Source organism: Lampetra planeri, chromosome 75 (genome assembly GCF_965212315.1).
Source record: "Lampetra planeri chromosome 75, kcLamPlan1.2.h2, whole genome shotgun sequence".
In the NCBI taxonomy this organism is placed as follows: Eukaryota; Metazoa; Chordata; class Hyperoartia; order Petromyzontiformes; family Petromyzontidae; genus Lampetra; species Lampetra planeri.
The window spans coordinates 469209-485502 of record NC_136180.1 but is presented as its reverse complement, the minus strand read 5'-3'; the positions used below and the strand labels follow the sequence as shown (position 1 = coordinate 485502).

Sequence of the window (16294 nt, the reverse complement as noted above, 5' to 3'; positions counted from 1 at the left end):
GCTCAGTGGCGTTAGTCGCCGAGTAGCTAAGTGGATGTTGGTCATCCGAGTAGCTCAGTGGCGTTAGTCGCCGAGTAGCTAAGTGGGTGTTTGTCACCCGAGATACTAAGTGGATGTTGGTCATCCGAGTAGCTCAGTGGGCGTTAGTCGCCAAGTAGCTAAGTGGGTGTTTGTCACCCGAGATACTAAGTGGGTGTTTGTCACCCGAGATACTAAGTGGGTGTTTGTCACCCGAGATACAAAGTAGGTGTTAGTCACCTGTGAACGAGTTTGATAAAATAAAGAGTGTGTTACCCGTGAAGTCGTCTCCCGCCGAGTTACTACATTACAACTGGCGTCAGAAGTAAACCTGTCTTCAAGAAGTATGGACACGAGGAAGACTACCCGTACCCACGAGCGAGGTCGGGACGACGACGGCGTACCGGGGACACCGACCTCGGGAGTAGAGGACGAGGAGTTGCCGCCAATGCAGCACTTCGCGGTGATGGCCGACGCTCCGCTTGCCTCCGACACCAGCCTCCAGGACGCGCACTCCCGGTTGGCGGAGTTGCTACTCGCCGCCGCCGCTGTCTTGGCCGACATCTCCGTTCCGGCGAGCGGAAAAACGGCTGCGGGGGTCGTGGAGGAAGCGACGTTGGAGGATTCCCGCCAAAAGGCGCTTCGCGCCAAAAGTCTGGAAGTTGCCGCCGTTTTTGGGGGGCCGCCACCGATTGGCGGGAAAGACGGACGCCACGTGGCCGGACACCTCCGCGCAGCGCAGCCCACGTCATCAGCGCGCGCCGGAGCCCTCCATTTTGCGCCTGACAACCGAGCCGACATTTTACACAACTACAGCGGAGCGCGGGAAAATCTCTCCGACGTCGACGACGATCGGGTCCTCCAGCAAAGATTGCCCGCGCTGTCGGCGTTCAAGGCGGATGGGGGCGACTGGGGAGCCTTCCAACGAAGGTTCCTCGCTCATCAGGAGATGTCGGGGTGGTCCGACACCACTGCCCTGCGTGCGTTGCCAGCGATGCTTGACGACGACGCGCTTGCAGCCTTCACATCTGCTGCAAGGTCGTCCCGCTCTACGCTCCAGGCCGCACTACACCTGATGGCGAAGGTGTTCGGGCCGCCCTCCACGTGTCGCCACCAGTTCTACGATCGGCGGAAGGTGGCTGGAGAAACGACGCTCGCCTATCGCACGGCACTACTCGCCTTGGCGGACGCAGCTTTTCCCCGCATGGATAAGGAGGGGAAGGACGCCATGGTGACGGAGCAGCTGCTGGTGTTGGCCCACGAGTTGGGGGTCCCCATCAACGTGGCGGACGAGATGGATATCTGCTCCCTGGCGATCGCCACGAGCATTCACGCGTACGAGGTCCTCAAACGCAAGCCGGGGGTCGTCTGCAAATGGGCGGGGAACGCGGCACTGGCCGCCACGATCGCCGAACCTCAGCCAGCTGCGGTGCAGGAGCAGGCCTTCGCTGCATCGCGTCCGGGGGAGTGGAGAACGGGAGGTCGTTCGCCCACACGTTCGCCCCGCAAGCTGGAGCAACCGAAACCTACGACGTCCGTCGTCTGCTACAACTGCGGCCTTCGGGGTCACGTCGCAGCCGGGTGCCGGGCCCCGCGTCAGCGCGCCACAGGACCACGTCGGGACGACGACCAGGGCCACAAGTCATCCCAAAAAACCCGGCAAGTCGCGGCACCTCACACGTTCGGTCCACAAACACGGCACATTCGGGTCGCCGCTTCGCGGTGGGGGGTTCGCGGCTGGGTGCCGGGGGTTCATTTCGGCGAGGGGGGTCCGTACGCGGCCCGCAAGCAGTCGAGTGGTCCGAATTGGCCCACAGGATCGTGGCTGCGTCGGCCGGGTCGTCCGTGGTAACGGGGTTCATTGACGGGGTTGAGGTCCGGGTGCTTGTTGACACGGGTGCGTCGGCCACCATCATCTCGGACCTCATTTATAACATTCTTCCCGTCCAAAGTAGACCCCTTCTGCCAGTAGACGTGCCATTTTATGCGGCGAATGGGGGATCCCTGGGGATCATCGGCCAGATTCGGGCGACTATTTGCATTGGTGACATCAAATTGGCGGGCCCTATTTTTGTATCATCATCGCTGGCCGTTCCCTGTTTGCTAGGTACGGACTTTTTGTCCAAAATGCCCATCAAAATTCTTATAGATCAGGCCTGCATAGAGCTTCCGTCAGGTCGGCGGGTTGCGTTCTTGTCGAGCCCTACCAAAGTGCGCACGGTTTGTGCGACGGTGCAGGCGCTGGCGACTCACACTGTACGGGTGCCCCCGGGATCGCAAATGTTAGTACCCCTTCGGTTCAGGAAGCCACTCGAGGTGGGTGCGGAGGCACAGGGGGTGCTGTTGGGGCCGTCAAACAGAGCCAGTAAGGGCCTCGACTTAGCGGTTGCTCAAACCATGGTGAGAGGGGACAGTGAGCCGTTCGTAATGGTCCTGAATACGGGGTCGCGGCCGGCCGTAATTGCGCAGGGAACGGTGCTGGCTCACGCCGCGCCGCTACCCGTTGAGGAACGGCTCGTGGCTCAAGCAGATTTCACTGTTAAGTCGCATCCTCCAAGTGATGAGGGGACTGAGTGGTTGGACTCGTTGTGTGCCGGTTCTGCTAACTTGTCCGGGGTGCAATTGGGAGCATTGAGGGGTTTGCTAATCGAGTTTGCTGACGTGTTCAGCAAACATAAGTACGATATCGGCTGCACTGACCTGTTGCGCCACCACATAGCTACAGGGGACGCGGCCCCTATTCGTCAGAATCCCTTCCGGCTCAGCCCAGCCGAGAAGGAACATGTGCAATCGGCGGTTAATGATATGTTGGCGGCCGATATCATTTCGCCCTCTTCTAGTCCGTGGGGTGCTCCTATTGTCAAAGTAAAGAAACAGGACGGGTCCTTGCGGTTTTGTGTCGATTTCCGCCGCTTAAACAAAATCTCGATGGCGGATGCGTATCCGCTCCCCAGGATGGATGAGTCGCTGGATGCCTTGGCGGGAGCGCAGTTTTTTTCCACACTCGATCTGCTTTCTGGATTTTGGCAATTGCCACTCGATAACGAGTCAAAACCTAAAACTGCTTTCCGGACACCTGGGGGCCTATTTGAATTCAACCGTTTGCCCATGGGCTTACATTCCGCTCCCGCCACGTTCCAGAGACTCATGGAATTGGTTTTGTCGGGCCTCCAATGGGATACCTGTTTGATTTATCTCGACGATATCATCGTCTTTAGTCGGACTTTCGAGGAGCACCTCCAGCGACTGAGAGCGGTGTTCCTCAGGATGCGTTCCGCTAAGCTTAAATTTAAACCGGCTAAATGTTTTCTGCTTCGGGAATCGGTCAGGTATTTGGGCCATATCGTGAGTCGTTCAGGGATCTCGACGGACCCTGCTAAGACGCATTGCGTCAGCTCATGGCCAACGCCAACCTCGGTCACGGAGGTTCGTAGTTTCATTGGTTTCGCCTCCTATTACCGTCGTTTTGTCAAGCAATTTGCCACCATAGCCAGGCCCCTGCACGCTTTGACGGCTAAGGGTGTGAGGTTTCACTGGGGGGCGGAAGAGGAGGCTGCGTTCTGCTCCCTCCGTGACGCCTTGGTGCAGGCTCCCCCCTTGTGTTACCCCGATTTCACACAACCGTTTTTGCTTGACACAGACGCCAGCAATACGGGTATCGGGGGGGTGCTCTCACAGGTGGTCGGGGGGGTTGAACGGGTGGTCGCCTACGGTAGTAGAGTTCTTTCCCCCGCCGAACAACGCTATTGCATAACTCATCGTGAATTGTTAGCCATTGTGTTTTTTACACAGCAATTCAGGCCGTATCTTTACGGCCGTCATTTTACGGTCCGTACGGACCATGCGGCTCTACAATACGCTATGCGCGTGGCACAGCCATCGGGCCAATTGTCCCGATGGTTGGAGGTCCTTCAAGACTACCAATTCACGACGATTTACCGCAAGGGGTTGCGACACTCAAATGCGGATGCCTTGTCGCGGTTGCCTCCGTGCACGGACTGCACATGTTTGTTGGGATCGGCGCGGTGCAAACCCCCGGTCGCCGGCACCCCGGGAGTTGCGCTCGCCGCCACTGACACCCCGGGAGAGGACGCCCCCACGGGGAGGGATTCGCTGTTGTCGTTGCCCCTCATTGAGTGGGGCCGCCTCCAGATGTCCGACAGCTCCCTACTTACGCTACGTCGGAAAGTTGGCGCTCCCGAGGTAGGGGAGGCGCGGGTCGGTTCCTGGGTGTGCAGACAGGGCCTTTTGATGAAGTGGGACAACATGTCCCGGCGTCACGTGCTCGTTGTGCCTGTTGCTATGCGGGGTAGGGTTGTTCTGGCAGCTCATGAACGGCTCATGCATCTGGGTTTTCACAAAACGCTCGCCCTAATCCAGCGAGACTATTATTGGCCGGGGATGGGTAACGACGTGGCGAATATTCTTAAGGGATGCGTAGGGTGCGCCAAAAGTAAACCGCCACCATTGGCAGCTAATCCACCGCTGCAATCCATTCAGGTTTCGCGTATAAACGAATTGGTAGCGTTGGACATCTTGGGGCCCTTTCCGGCTACACCAAGGGGAAATAGGTTCCTGCTGGTTGGCGTGGAATACTTCACCCGATGGCCTATGGCATGGCCGCTCGCCAACCAGTCGGCTGCGGCGGTGGCGGACGCCTTTGTCCAGGGTTATGTTTTGGACAAGGGCGCCCCCGAACGCTTGCTGACGGATCAAGGAAAGAATTTTTCGAGCGTTTTGTTGCGCGAGGTGTGCGAACTGTTGGGTACAAAAAAAGTGCGTACTTCCCCCTACCACCCGCAGACTGACGGGATGGTTGAGCGTCTGAACAGGACGATTACGTCTATGTTGTGCCAACAGGTCTGCGACGATCAGGTCGATTGGGACTTACAGGTGCCGGGGGTACTCGCGGCCTATCGAATGGCCCCTCATGCGGCGACGGGGTTTTCCCCATTTTTTCTTATGTATGGGCGGGAGGCCGATCCGGCCATGGACGTCCAACTGGGGATTTCCCAGCCACGTGCAAAATCTAAATTGGCAGACCACATCAAATTTAATATCGCCAAATTGACTGAAGCGCGGGAGGCGGCAAGGTTGAATTCGCGGTCGCGGCAAATTGCGAACGAGAAATTGCATGAGCGGAGGGTGCATACGCATGATTGGAAACCAGGCGATAAGGCCTGGCTGCATTGTCCACATGCACCGTTGGCTACGTCCCCCAAGTTGTTGAGACCTTGGAGGGGACCGGTGGAAATTGTGCGGGTTGCACGACCCCAGAGTATACAGATTAAATGGGGGAAACGCCGTTGGTACGTGCACCCCTCCCGACTGAAGCCCCATGCGGCACCGTGTGACCCCGTTCTGTGCCGTGACGACCGGGCGTGTGATGTGACCGTCGACTCGGGGAGGGAGGTGTCGCAGGCTGATCCTCACGTGTCTCCACCTGACCCACCCACAGGTGCCTCGGGCTTGACGGCTGCTGACCGTCGAGAGCCTGAACCCCGGGGCACGCACGGGTCCTCGATGCCTGGCCGATGTCTTCCTGAACCGCCGGCACCACCGGACGTTCAACCGCGTCTGGTGCCGTACGACGGACCGGCAAGGCGGACTCGGGCTAGGGCTCAACAATTTTCATGAAGACGTTTTTCCTCTACACCGAGCTCGCCCGGTGTTCCCCTCTGCCGGGGTAATGTCCCGTTGTAGGGACGCTCGGAAAAAGAAGGGGACACTGCACGAGTCGAAAGAAAAAAAAAAAATTTTCCATTTATTTTCCTTTTTGCATACACATTGCTATTGTCACTCGCCGGTTTGTATATATTGTTCTATTGTCGCGGTGGCATTGGTTGAGGGTTGCGGATGGTAGTGTTCGCGTCGTGTTGTGTTGTTAAGTTAGTTGTTGTTCTTGTTGTTGTGTTGTGTTACGGGGCACACAGGGCGGTTTGTATATTTTTATAGCAGCCGGGTCGGCTGCGAGCTATGTGGTAGGGGGTGATGTAGTGGTGGTATTGACGTGCGCCGACTGTGACAGTGATGGATCACGGGGCGGCGCGGGGTGCGGGGTTGGGCACGCGTTGTGGGCGTGGTGTGGACACGCGCGCCGGGAGTGACAGATGACGGGGCGGCGCGGCGTGGGTGGTGAGGCACGATGAGATGTGGGAAAACAGGATCGTAGCCAGCGCCCGGCGATTGGTCGAATAAGTGGGTGCTCGCAGCGACGTCCGCAGGTGGGGTATAAAGGGGGACGCGCGAGAGCACTCGGGGAGAGTTACCCAGTTGAAGACCCGAAGACGGAGCTGAAGACCTAGTGCCCCGAGACCCCTAGTCCCGCCGTCCTTGTGGGGACCGGGGCCCTGTGTGGCTCGGAGGCGAGGCTGTGGGACCCGGGGTCCGACGCCCCCGTGGGTCGGGCTGGGGACCCACAGTCGAGACGGATACCCCGGGCAGGGAGTGTCCCGAGTAGCTCAGTGGCGTTAGTCGCCGAGTAGCTAAGTGGATGTTGGTCATCCGAGTAGCTCAGTGGCGTTAGTCGCCGAGTAGCTAAGTGGGTGTTTGTCACCCGAGATACTAAGTGGATGTTGGTCATCCGAGTAGCTCAGTGGGCGTTAGTCGCCAAGTAGCTAAGTGGGTGTTTGTCACCCGAGATACTAAGTGGGTGTTTGTCACCCGAGATACTAAGTGGGTGTTTGTCACCCGAGATACAAAGTAGGTGTTAGTCACCTGTGAACGAGTTTGATAAAATAAAGAGTGTGTTACCCGTGAAGTCGTCTCCCGCCGAGTTACTACATTACAGTTATGCTGTTTAATGGTGATGGTGTGTGATGGTAATGCAGTAGTGTGTAGTGTCGTGTGTAGTACTGTATAGTGTAGTGTGACTAATGTAGTGCATAGTGCAGTGTATAGTAGTGGAGGGTGTTGTAGTGTAGTAGTGTACAGTAGTGTAGTATATAGTGTAGTAGTGTATTGTATAGTGTCGTATCTAGTAGTGGATAGTAGTGTAGTATACATTATAGTAGTGGATGATATGTTAGTTTAGTTTGTATAAGTATATAGTGTATCAGTGTATAGTAGTGTAGTATATAGTAGTAGAGTGTGCAGTGGTGTGTAGTGTATAGCAGTGTAGTGTGTGGTAGTGTATAGTGTAGCATACAGTAGTGTAGTATATTGTAGTGTAGTGTGTATTCGAATACAGTTGTGCAGTGTGTTGTCGTGTGTTGTAGTGTGGAGTAGTCTAGTAGTATAATATTGTAGTGTAGTGTATAGTAGTATATAGTAGTATAGTACTATATATATAGTAGTGTAGTGGTGTGTAGTAGTATATAGTGTATACTGTGTATATCTGTGTGTGAGTATGTAGAACTAACCTCTCTGTGCAACTCCCCCACACAGAGAAGTCGACCAACTGGTGGAATTTCGGCGCAGGTAAACGATGATGTCACCACGCCTCCACGTGATCGCTTTTGTGGTGACACTGCGATGACGCTGCTTGATCGTGATGCTGTGTGATGGTGATGTTGTGTGATAGTGTATGATAATGGTACTGTAGTGTATAGAGTAGTGTGTAGTAGTGTACTTTTTAGGAGTGTAATATATAGTAGTGTAGTGTATACAGTAGTGTATAGTAGTGTACAGTGTAGTATATAGTTGTGTAGTAGTGTATAGTAGTGGAGTGGTATAGTAAATAGTAGTGGAGTAGTATATAGTAGTGTAGTGTGTTGTAAGCTATGTTTGTTTGTTGAAGTACGGAGTTAGCCTGCTAACTTTATCTAAATTGTCATATGGTTGTTATTGTTCGACTTGCATCCCACTGGGATTTTTGCACACAGCGTTGATATACGGTGCTTTTTTCTGGAAGAATTTACTGTTTTTAAATCCTTTATATTAAGTTCACTTGCTTGCTTGCGCGCTTACGACCGTGCAAATCTTTCGTTCGTTTTTTAACCAACTTCCCGTGATCCAAACGAGCTGACATTTTCCACACAGACTCGAAGTGCGTGACAATTGATTTTCGTGAAAAAAAATTCCAAAAAATTTACACTTTTTAGGAAAAAATAATGGTATGACTGTGTGTGTGGGGGGGGGGGGGGTCTGTTTGTATGTATGTGCGTGCAAGTCTTCATCCTGGTTCTGGTTGTATGTGCTTGCGTGTGTGAGTGCGTGAGACGAGGTGGCCGAGTGGTTAAGGCGATGGACTGCTAATCCATTGTGCTCTGCACGCGTGGGTTCTAATCCCACCTTTGTCGCGATTTTTTTTTAAAATCCTTTATATTAAGTTCACTTTGCTTGCTTGCGCGCTTACGACCGTGCAAATCTTTCGGTCGTTTTTTTACCCACTTTCCGTGATCCAATCGAGCTGACATTTTGCACACAGACTCGTTGTGCGTGACAATTAATTTTGGTGAAAAAAAAATCCCAAAATTTTACACTTTTTAGGAAAAAAAATAATATGTAATTACCAATTGCTTAATGGTGGCAGGCAATCATCTGACCCATAGGTGGCAGCCATCTCAAGCCAGAGGACGAAAGGACTCTAGCCGTCACGCATATAAAGGATTTATAGTGAAAAACTTTGTTTTTACGGGTTAATTTTTTTCTGGATGTTTCTGTTGCGCATCGTCGCTTTAAGATGTTCTTTGTTCATGTTTTTGTTTGTTGCGGTTGCACCCGAGTCAAGAGCCTCGTGGCTCACAGGGCTATACCTAATAAATGAAACTGAAACTGAACTGAAATGTAGTAGTATATAGTAGTTTAGTGTGTTTAATCGTGTATAGTGTAGTATACAGTATGCTACTGATTATTTCAGACGGCAGTGTGTGGTTGCGTGTCTTAGCATTGCAATTTAAATTTGTAAAAATTATTTTGAATATTAATATATTGGGGGGGACATTTTGAGCATATTTGAATATTGGGGGGATGTGTATTATAATTACGGCCTTGGTGTAGTGTCTAGTCGAATACAGTTGTGTAGTGTGTTGTAGTGTGTAGTAGTCTAGTAGTAGAATATAGTAGTGTAGTGTGTAGTAATATATAGTATTGTAATACTATAAATAGTAGTGTGTAGTAGTAGTAGTGTAGTAGTATATAGTGTACTAGCGGTAAGTACCCGGCATTGCCCGGGCGAAAAAAACAGACACACACATCGACTTACACAGACATCGACCCACACACATAGAAACACATTGACTTACACGCACACACACATATGGACTCACACAGACAGACATCGACTTTAGACACACACATGGAGTTACACACACACTTCGACTCACACACACACACACATAGACTTACACACACATATGGACTCACGCACACATACACATCGGCGTACACACATACATCGACTGACACACATAGACACACACACACAGTGACTTACACACACACGTCGACTAACACACACACATCGACTGACACACACACATGGGCTGACACGCACACTTGGACTTACACGCACACTTGGACTTACACACACAGACATCTGGTGTTGCCCGGGCAAAAAAGACACAGACACACATCGACTTACACACACACATGGACCTAAACGCACACATATGGACTCAAACACACACACATCGACTCAATTTTCTCTTTCTGGCGAGCCTTAGCGAGGAGCAGTTTGAAAACAAAGGTCTTCCCAGTACTGGCAGGTGCATCAATGAAAAAAAAGGACTCGATTTGTAGTTTCAATGTCTTCCAAGATTTTCGTGTAGGCTTCTATTTGTGCATCCATCAGCTTTGGTTAATTTTCCTAAATAAATTTAAAAATCTGTAAGGCATCATAGCATATTTCACGTAGGATCTCTTGAGCAAGGGCATGCACGTTGTCCCTGTAGGGTGTTGGTAGTCTCATAGACGCGAGGTATTTTCCACCAATGGAGTGCAGTTTGTCCTGAAGGAGGATGAGGGCCTGTTTGAAGATGACATCAGAAAAGTTTACGTCGAGGTTTGTATTTTTTCATTGAGCTCCGTGGAGGATGTCCTCACTCATGCCCTATTTGTATTTTTGCCAGAGTCCCATGGGGTTAGATGGGCTGCAAACTTGAAGATGTATGTAGAAGAGCAATGTCAGTTGGAAAGGGGACTGACCAACATAAACTTCTGTCATAGCTTTATGAAGATGGTGATCATGTGCAAGAATTGCACGAAGATTGCAAGCTTCCCTGTATGTTTGACAGACAACTCGTTCCACTGTTTAGAGGTCTTGGAAAGATTTGTGACCTTTGGCAACATGGAGAAGCTTTGGGAGAAAGAAGCACGCTGATTGTTGGGATGAACTGTGTAGATTCTTCCCAAGGCATCAGATTCACCGTCACCAGCACGTCGTTTCCATTTTTTTTGCAGTCCATGTATAGTAGGAGGGAACTTAATGGTAGAGCAGGTTGGCAGCAAATCGGTCACTTGGGCACAAAAAAAAGAAGGCCATAAGGGTGGTATCTTGTGGAGTCAGGGCCTGTTGTCGGGCATTTCCTTTTGTGACGTAGATGCGTTGACCATTTTGGAGTTGAAGTGCCAAATGGACGACTGTGGGGTAACGGTCATGGATGGGGAAGCCAATAATTCTGCAAATGACCTCATTGTTGCTGATGTATGTTTCTTGGGAAAAAATGTTTGAGCCATGCACACTTTGCCCCTCTGTTTTGAAAGGCAACGACAGCCATGTCAGAGCCTTTGTTGATGTATTGGCAAACATATTAGATGGCTTTTTTAAGATAGCAGAATTTCATGTAAAAGTAGGCCTGGAAGATCTTGCACAGAAGAGGGTAGTGGGGAACGATCCACCGGTTGTGAACCTTAATTAGCGAGTTAGTGGCTGGTCTGAGCGTTGTTTGACATCCACCATGCTCAGTATTTCTGTGACGATATAGAGGATAGTCATCATGCGCCGACTAAGTGTCTTTCAAGTAGTTCCGTGGATACCTCTTGGTAGACCTGTGGCCTTGCCTACATGGCACATTGGGATAGAACTGGCCACATGGGCCATGGACCACTTGGTTGCAGACTACATATAAAAAGGGCAAGGTCTTAATGGGGGTGAGGTAGCTCAGCATTGAAAAATGTGTAAATTTGACTTGCATGAATTGTTTCCCTCATCCATAGCGAAATGTGAGCATGAGGAAGACGACGTTTTTGCCACCCAATGGTGTGCAAGTTACTGCTTGTCTATCCAAAGACGCCGCCTTCTTTGGTTGTAATAAGCATCATGAGGTCATAAATTTTGAGTTTAAAGACCCTCGCTAAGATGTCATGTCTGTCTGGTGGCTTTTGGTTTGGATAAGGTAAACTTGGATCTCCTTTCATTTGGGATTGCAAGTGAAGGTGATGAAGAGATGGGGCGTGCCATATTGGCTGATGTACGTCATGGTATCCTGAGTATTCTCATTCATGTGTCTTGGTGGAGCTGTGAAGGATGAAGGCAAAATACCTAATCATCCCACATTGTGACCGTTTGCATCTCCTTTGACATTGATGGCGTCCCAGAGATGAGCATACTGTTCACACTTAGGCGGTTTTGATTCAGTTGAATGTAAAGAAGGCGCTCACTCTCAATGTTGGCATACTCATCGACAACATACTGGTGAAAGAGGTTGGCGCACCATAATATGTGGTTTCCTCCTCTGTCCATGATCACGAAGGAATAGAAGTTTTTTTAGAGGAGACAGTTTTGTGAGGATGTCTTTGTCCTGCAGCTTTGTAATTGGAGGAATCTTGACGTGCTACCCATCGTGTCCTTGCGACAGGAAAAGTGTTATTGTAGGGCATCGTATGCTCTGTTAGTTTCAGGGAATCGTGCGATGGTGTTTTCTTGGTATGGAAGGACAATGTCTCTCTCAAAATGTTCCTCACCCGCCGTAAGAAATCAAGGTCAACAATATTTGGGGCATTGAACCTCCCTGCATGCTCCCCGCTTTGGTGGAAAGTTAAGGTGCGGTATGGCAAAATTTTAATGGGTGATGTTCCCACGAATGTAACAAAACGATGGACGAAATGAATGGGTTGTGGCTAAGAAAGTCCAACGTATTTAGCAGTAGAACATATTAATGAGCATCGCAGTATTACGTATCAGTAAATAGCGTGACGTGAGCAATTGAAACAATAGAAATGCATTGAAGAAATAAGCTGAACTAAGTGTACATTAAAGAGCAGCAGTACGCACAGGTAAGTTAAGAAGCAGGCTACAGTCTAGATTATAGACTGCCAGTAATCCGACTCAATGACATAAGCATTGCTACAGTGGACATAAAAAGGTGGCAATTCAGCCAGCAGCTGAAAAAGCAGGATACAGTCGACATGAAAGGCTGCCAGTACACTGAGTGAGGTAAAGAAGCAGGCAACAGATTTTAGACTGGCATACACTCATAATGGCCAAACGCAAAATTAACAGTGTAGATAATAGAGTGACAGTGCACTGACGTTAATTAATCAGCACGCAGCAGTCGATAGCACAGACTGCAATACATCGTTGAAGCGTCATATAAACACACCTAAAAAATACAATATTTATCAAAATAATAATGGAAAAAAAAATCTGCACACAAACATTATTATTGTAATATTTGCCAACTTAATAGTTTCATAATAGTAAACAATGAACCTGAGTTCTTAGCGAAAGATTAAATAAAATTGTACTTTACATTGCCGTGGTGAGGCCTAGTCCCGTGCAAAGCCCGCGGCCTTGCCTTGATTGCCCAGCCAGAGGAGGTGACACATTGCCAGGCTGGGTGCTGGGCCGCTCTACCCACCCGCGCTGCAATAATGCTATGTAAGCACTATAATATTAATAACTACGGACTTTATATCAGTAACTGCATGCATTGGGGTGGGGGGGAGAAGAGGACATAAGACTGTTGTTATATATATAGGCCTTTTTCCAATGAACCTCAGTGATGTGTGTATATTTTTTCAGCATTGTTAACGTGAATGAATTTTTTTAGCGATCGTGTGTGCGTTGCTAGGGGCAACTCCTGTCAGCGTTTCGCACATGCGAAATTGTGTGCTTTGTCCTGCACTGGGCGGTTAAACGACATAAATAAATAAATAACGAAAAATCACACACAAACGCTATTTTAACTCATTTTAAGATAACGGAAAGGAGAACGGAATAATGCTTGCCCACCGCGGGGCTTACGGCGTGGTAGCTGGCAAATATTTTTTTACGTAAACCCCACCATTTGAGAGCCAAATCCCCTGTAAGCACACGTGCGCAGACAGACAGACGGACAGACAGACAAAAAATGACTTTTATAGGTTAGACTAGCGGGAAGTACCCGCCATTGCCTGGGCGAAAAATATGTCAAAACTTCTCTTAAAAACCTTACATATACATACACAGATACTAAGCTATTGTGAAAGCCCAGTTGGCCGTTTGTCCATTTCTACACCAACAAATTTATAAGAGGCTTGCACAAGTCCAAAAAGTTATAGAAAGTGTGGAGCAAATAGTTGATCTAAAAGGTTTCCGAAAATTGTCGAACCCCCCCTCAAAGAATATATTTACTCCCGCGTAGGTATATATACCTACACACCCTACATACAACAGAGTAAGTAGTATCTATTTACTCTGTAGTTGTATCGACTGACTGTACAGTAGTATCTACTGAGCCAGTAGTAGCTACTGACTGTTTAGTAGTATTTACTGACTGTAGCAGTAACGACTGACCGTAGTAGTATTTAATGGCCCTACAGTAGTATCTACCGACTCTATAGTAGTAATGACTAACTGTATAGTAGTATCTGCTGACTCTATAGTAGTATCCACTGACTATAGTAGTAACTACTCACTCTATAGTAGTATCTACTGACTCTAGTAGCTACTGACCATAGTAGTAGTATCTACTGACTGTAGCAGTATTGACTGACTGTAGTGGTATATACTGACTGTTTTAGTATCTACTAACTCTATATAGCAGTATCTACCAACTCGATAGCAGTATATACTATCACTACAGCAGTGCATACTGACTCTGGTGGTACCTGCTATCACTACAGGAGTGCATACCGACTGTGATGGTATCTGCTTTCACTACAGCAGTGCATACCGACTTTTGTGGTACCTGCTTTCACTACAGCAGTGCATACCGACTTTTGTGGTACCTGCTTTCACTACAGCAGTGCATACCGACTTTTGTGGTACCTGCTTTAACTACAGCAGTGCACACTGACTGTGGTGGGACCTGCTATCACTACAGCAGTGCCTACCGACTGTGGTGGTACCTGGTTTCACTACAGCAGTGCATACCAACTGTGGTGGTACCTGGTTTCACTACAGCAGTGCATACCAACTGTGGTGGTACCTGCTATCACTACAGCAGTGCATACTGACTATGGTGGTTCCTACTATCACTACAGCAGTACATAGCGACTATGGTGCTACCTGCTTTCACCACAGCAGTGCATACTGACTGTGGTGGTACCTGCTATCACTACAGTAGTACATGCGGACTCTATAGCAATATATATCGACTCTACAGCACAAAGTACTCAGTTGACAGAGTGGCGTGGTAAGGCCTAGTCCAGTGCAAAGCTCCCGGCCTCGCCTAGATTGCCTAGCCAGCCGAGGCTGGGTGCTTGGACGCTACCCCCCGCCCGCGCTACAATAATACTATCTAAGCGCTATAATATTAGTATCTACCGACCCTATAGTAGTCAGTGTACACATTGGGGTGAGGGGTGGAAGGGGAGAGAAGAGGACATGACACTTTGATTAATTTACATCAGCGTCGCGTGTATTTTTTAGCATTTTGAACGCGAAGGAGAAATTCCCCTCCACCATCCACTGATGACGAGCATGCGTTGCCAGGGGCAACCCCCGTGCACAAAAACGCTATTTTAACTAATTTAAAGGTGACAGACATGGAAAAGGAATAGCATATGCCAAGCACGAGGCTTACGACGTGGTACCCGGTTATTTTTTTACATAAACCTCATGGTTCAAGAGCCAAATCCTTCGCAAGGGCGCTTACGCCGACACAGACAAACAAAACACGTTCCTTCGGAGTGGGCAGGTAGGAACTTGGTTGGACAGCACATTCGTGCACGACAGACAAATATGCACGACAGACAGACAAATAATCCCTGGTGGGCAGTGTGGAATCTGTTGTTCCTACCTGTATACAAGATAACTTGACTTGAGGTAGCCAGGCAGCCAGCCAGGCAGCCAGCCCCCTTAACTATCGGCCCCTCCCCCTTCCTTAGGCCCCTCCCCTGACCCCCCCTCCCTCAGGCCCCTCCGCTGACCCCCCTCCCCTGACCACCCCCCCCATATCCTTAGGCCCCTCCCCTGACCCCCCCCCCCCCCAGGCCCCTCTCCTGACTCCCCCCTTCCTTAGGCCCCTCCCCTGACCCTCCTCCCTTAGGCCCCTCCCCTCTCCGTACCCGGCAGTAGGTCTCCACCAATCAAAGAGCTGTTCATATTATATATATATTTATGCAACGACAGACAGTCAGACAGACAAATAATCCCTGGTAGGCAGTGTGGAACATTGTTCCTACCTGTAAAATGCCTTTTATATATAAGATACTGTGTATATCTGTGTGTGTGAGTATGTAGAACTAACCTCTCTGTGCAACTCCCCCACACAGAGAAGAAGTCGACCAGCTGGTGGAATTTCTGTGCAGGTAAACTTTGACGTCACCACGCCTCCACGTGATCGCTTTTGTAGCGATGTTCTGATGACGTTGTGATGGTGATGGTGTGTGATGGTGTAGTTCTAGATTTGAAGCTTTTGTGACTTTTGTAGTATCTACCGACTCTATAGTAGTCAGGGAAGCAATTCCTCCTAATCACGCCTCTCCAGGTATCTCCATCATTTCCCACGTGAGCATTTAAGTCACCAAGTAAGACTGTGGAGTCGGTAGGCAGCACTCTGTTGAGCACTGCACCCACCGTTTCCAAGAAGGCCAAATACTCTGAACTGCTGTTTGGTGCATAAGCACAGACAACAGTCAGAGCTTTCCTTTCTGAAACCCAAAGTCTCATTGAGGCAACCCTCTCATCCCCTGGAACAAACTGCAACTGAACAGCATCCACCCGGGGGCTTGTGAGTATCCCCACATCCGCACGGGCCTCTCACCAGAGGTTACTCCAGAATAGGAGAGAGACCACTCCCATCGAGAAGATCGGTTCCAGTGCGAATGCCGTGTGCGGAGGTGAGGACGACTACGTCTAGTTGGTACCTTTCTACCTCCTCCAATCCCTCCCCCTGCCACACACCGGCATCGCATCCGCACCTCACCCTGCATCCCGCAGATGGTGGGGCTCACAAGACGGCGCCACGTA

At 49.8% G+C, this 16294-nt stretch overlaps 1 protein-coding gene and 1 non-coding gene across 9 annotated transcripts in view; both read left to right on the top strand.

Moving 5' to 3' along the window:
• Positions 1-16294, top strand: part of LOC144737928 (interferon alpha-inducible protein 27, mitochondrial-like) — a 76704-nt gene that overhangs the window by 31874 nt on the left and 28536 nt on the right. For 5 of the 8 annotated variants that reach the window (XM_078620812.1, XM_078620816.1, XM_078620817.1 and 2 more), the window contains 2 exons: positions 7405-7437; positions 15598-15633. The exons of 1 other annotated variant lie outside the window; for it this stretch is intronic. In XM_078620812.1, the coding sequence (XP_078476938.1) occupies positions 7405-7437; positions 15598-15633 (69 nt within the window). The remainder of the gene's footprint in view (positions 1-7404; positions 7438-15597; positions 15634-16294) is intronic. 2 more of the 8 variants (XM_078620818.1, XM_078620814.1) reach the window with 1 other exon arrangement.
• On the top strand, positions 8177-8258 carry TRNAS-GCU (transfer RNA serine (anticodon GCU)). Its single transcript has one exon. It is a non-coding gene; the product is annotated as a tRNA-Ser (tRNA).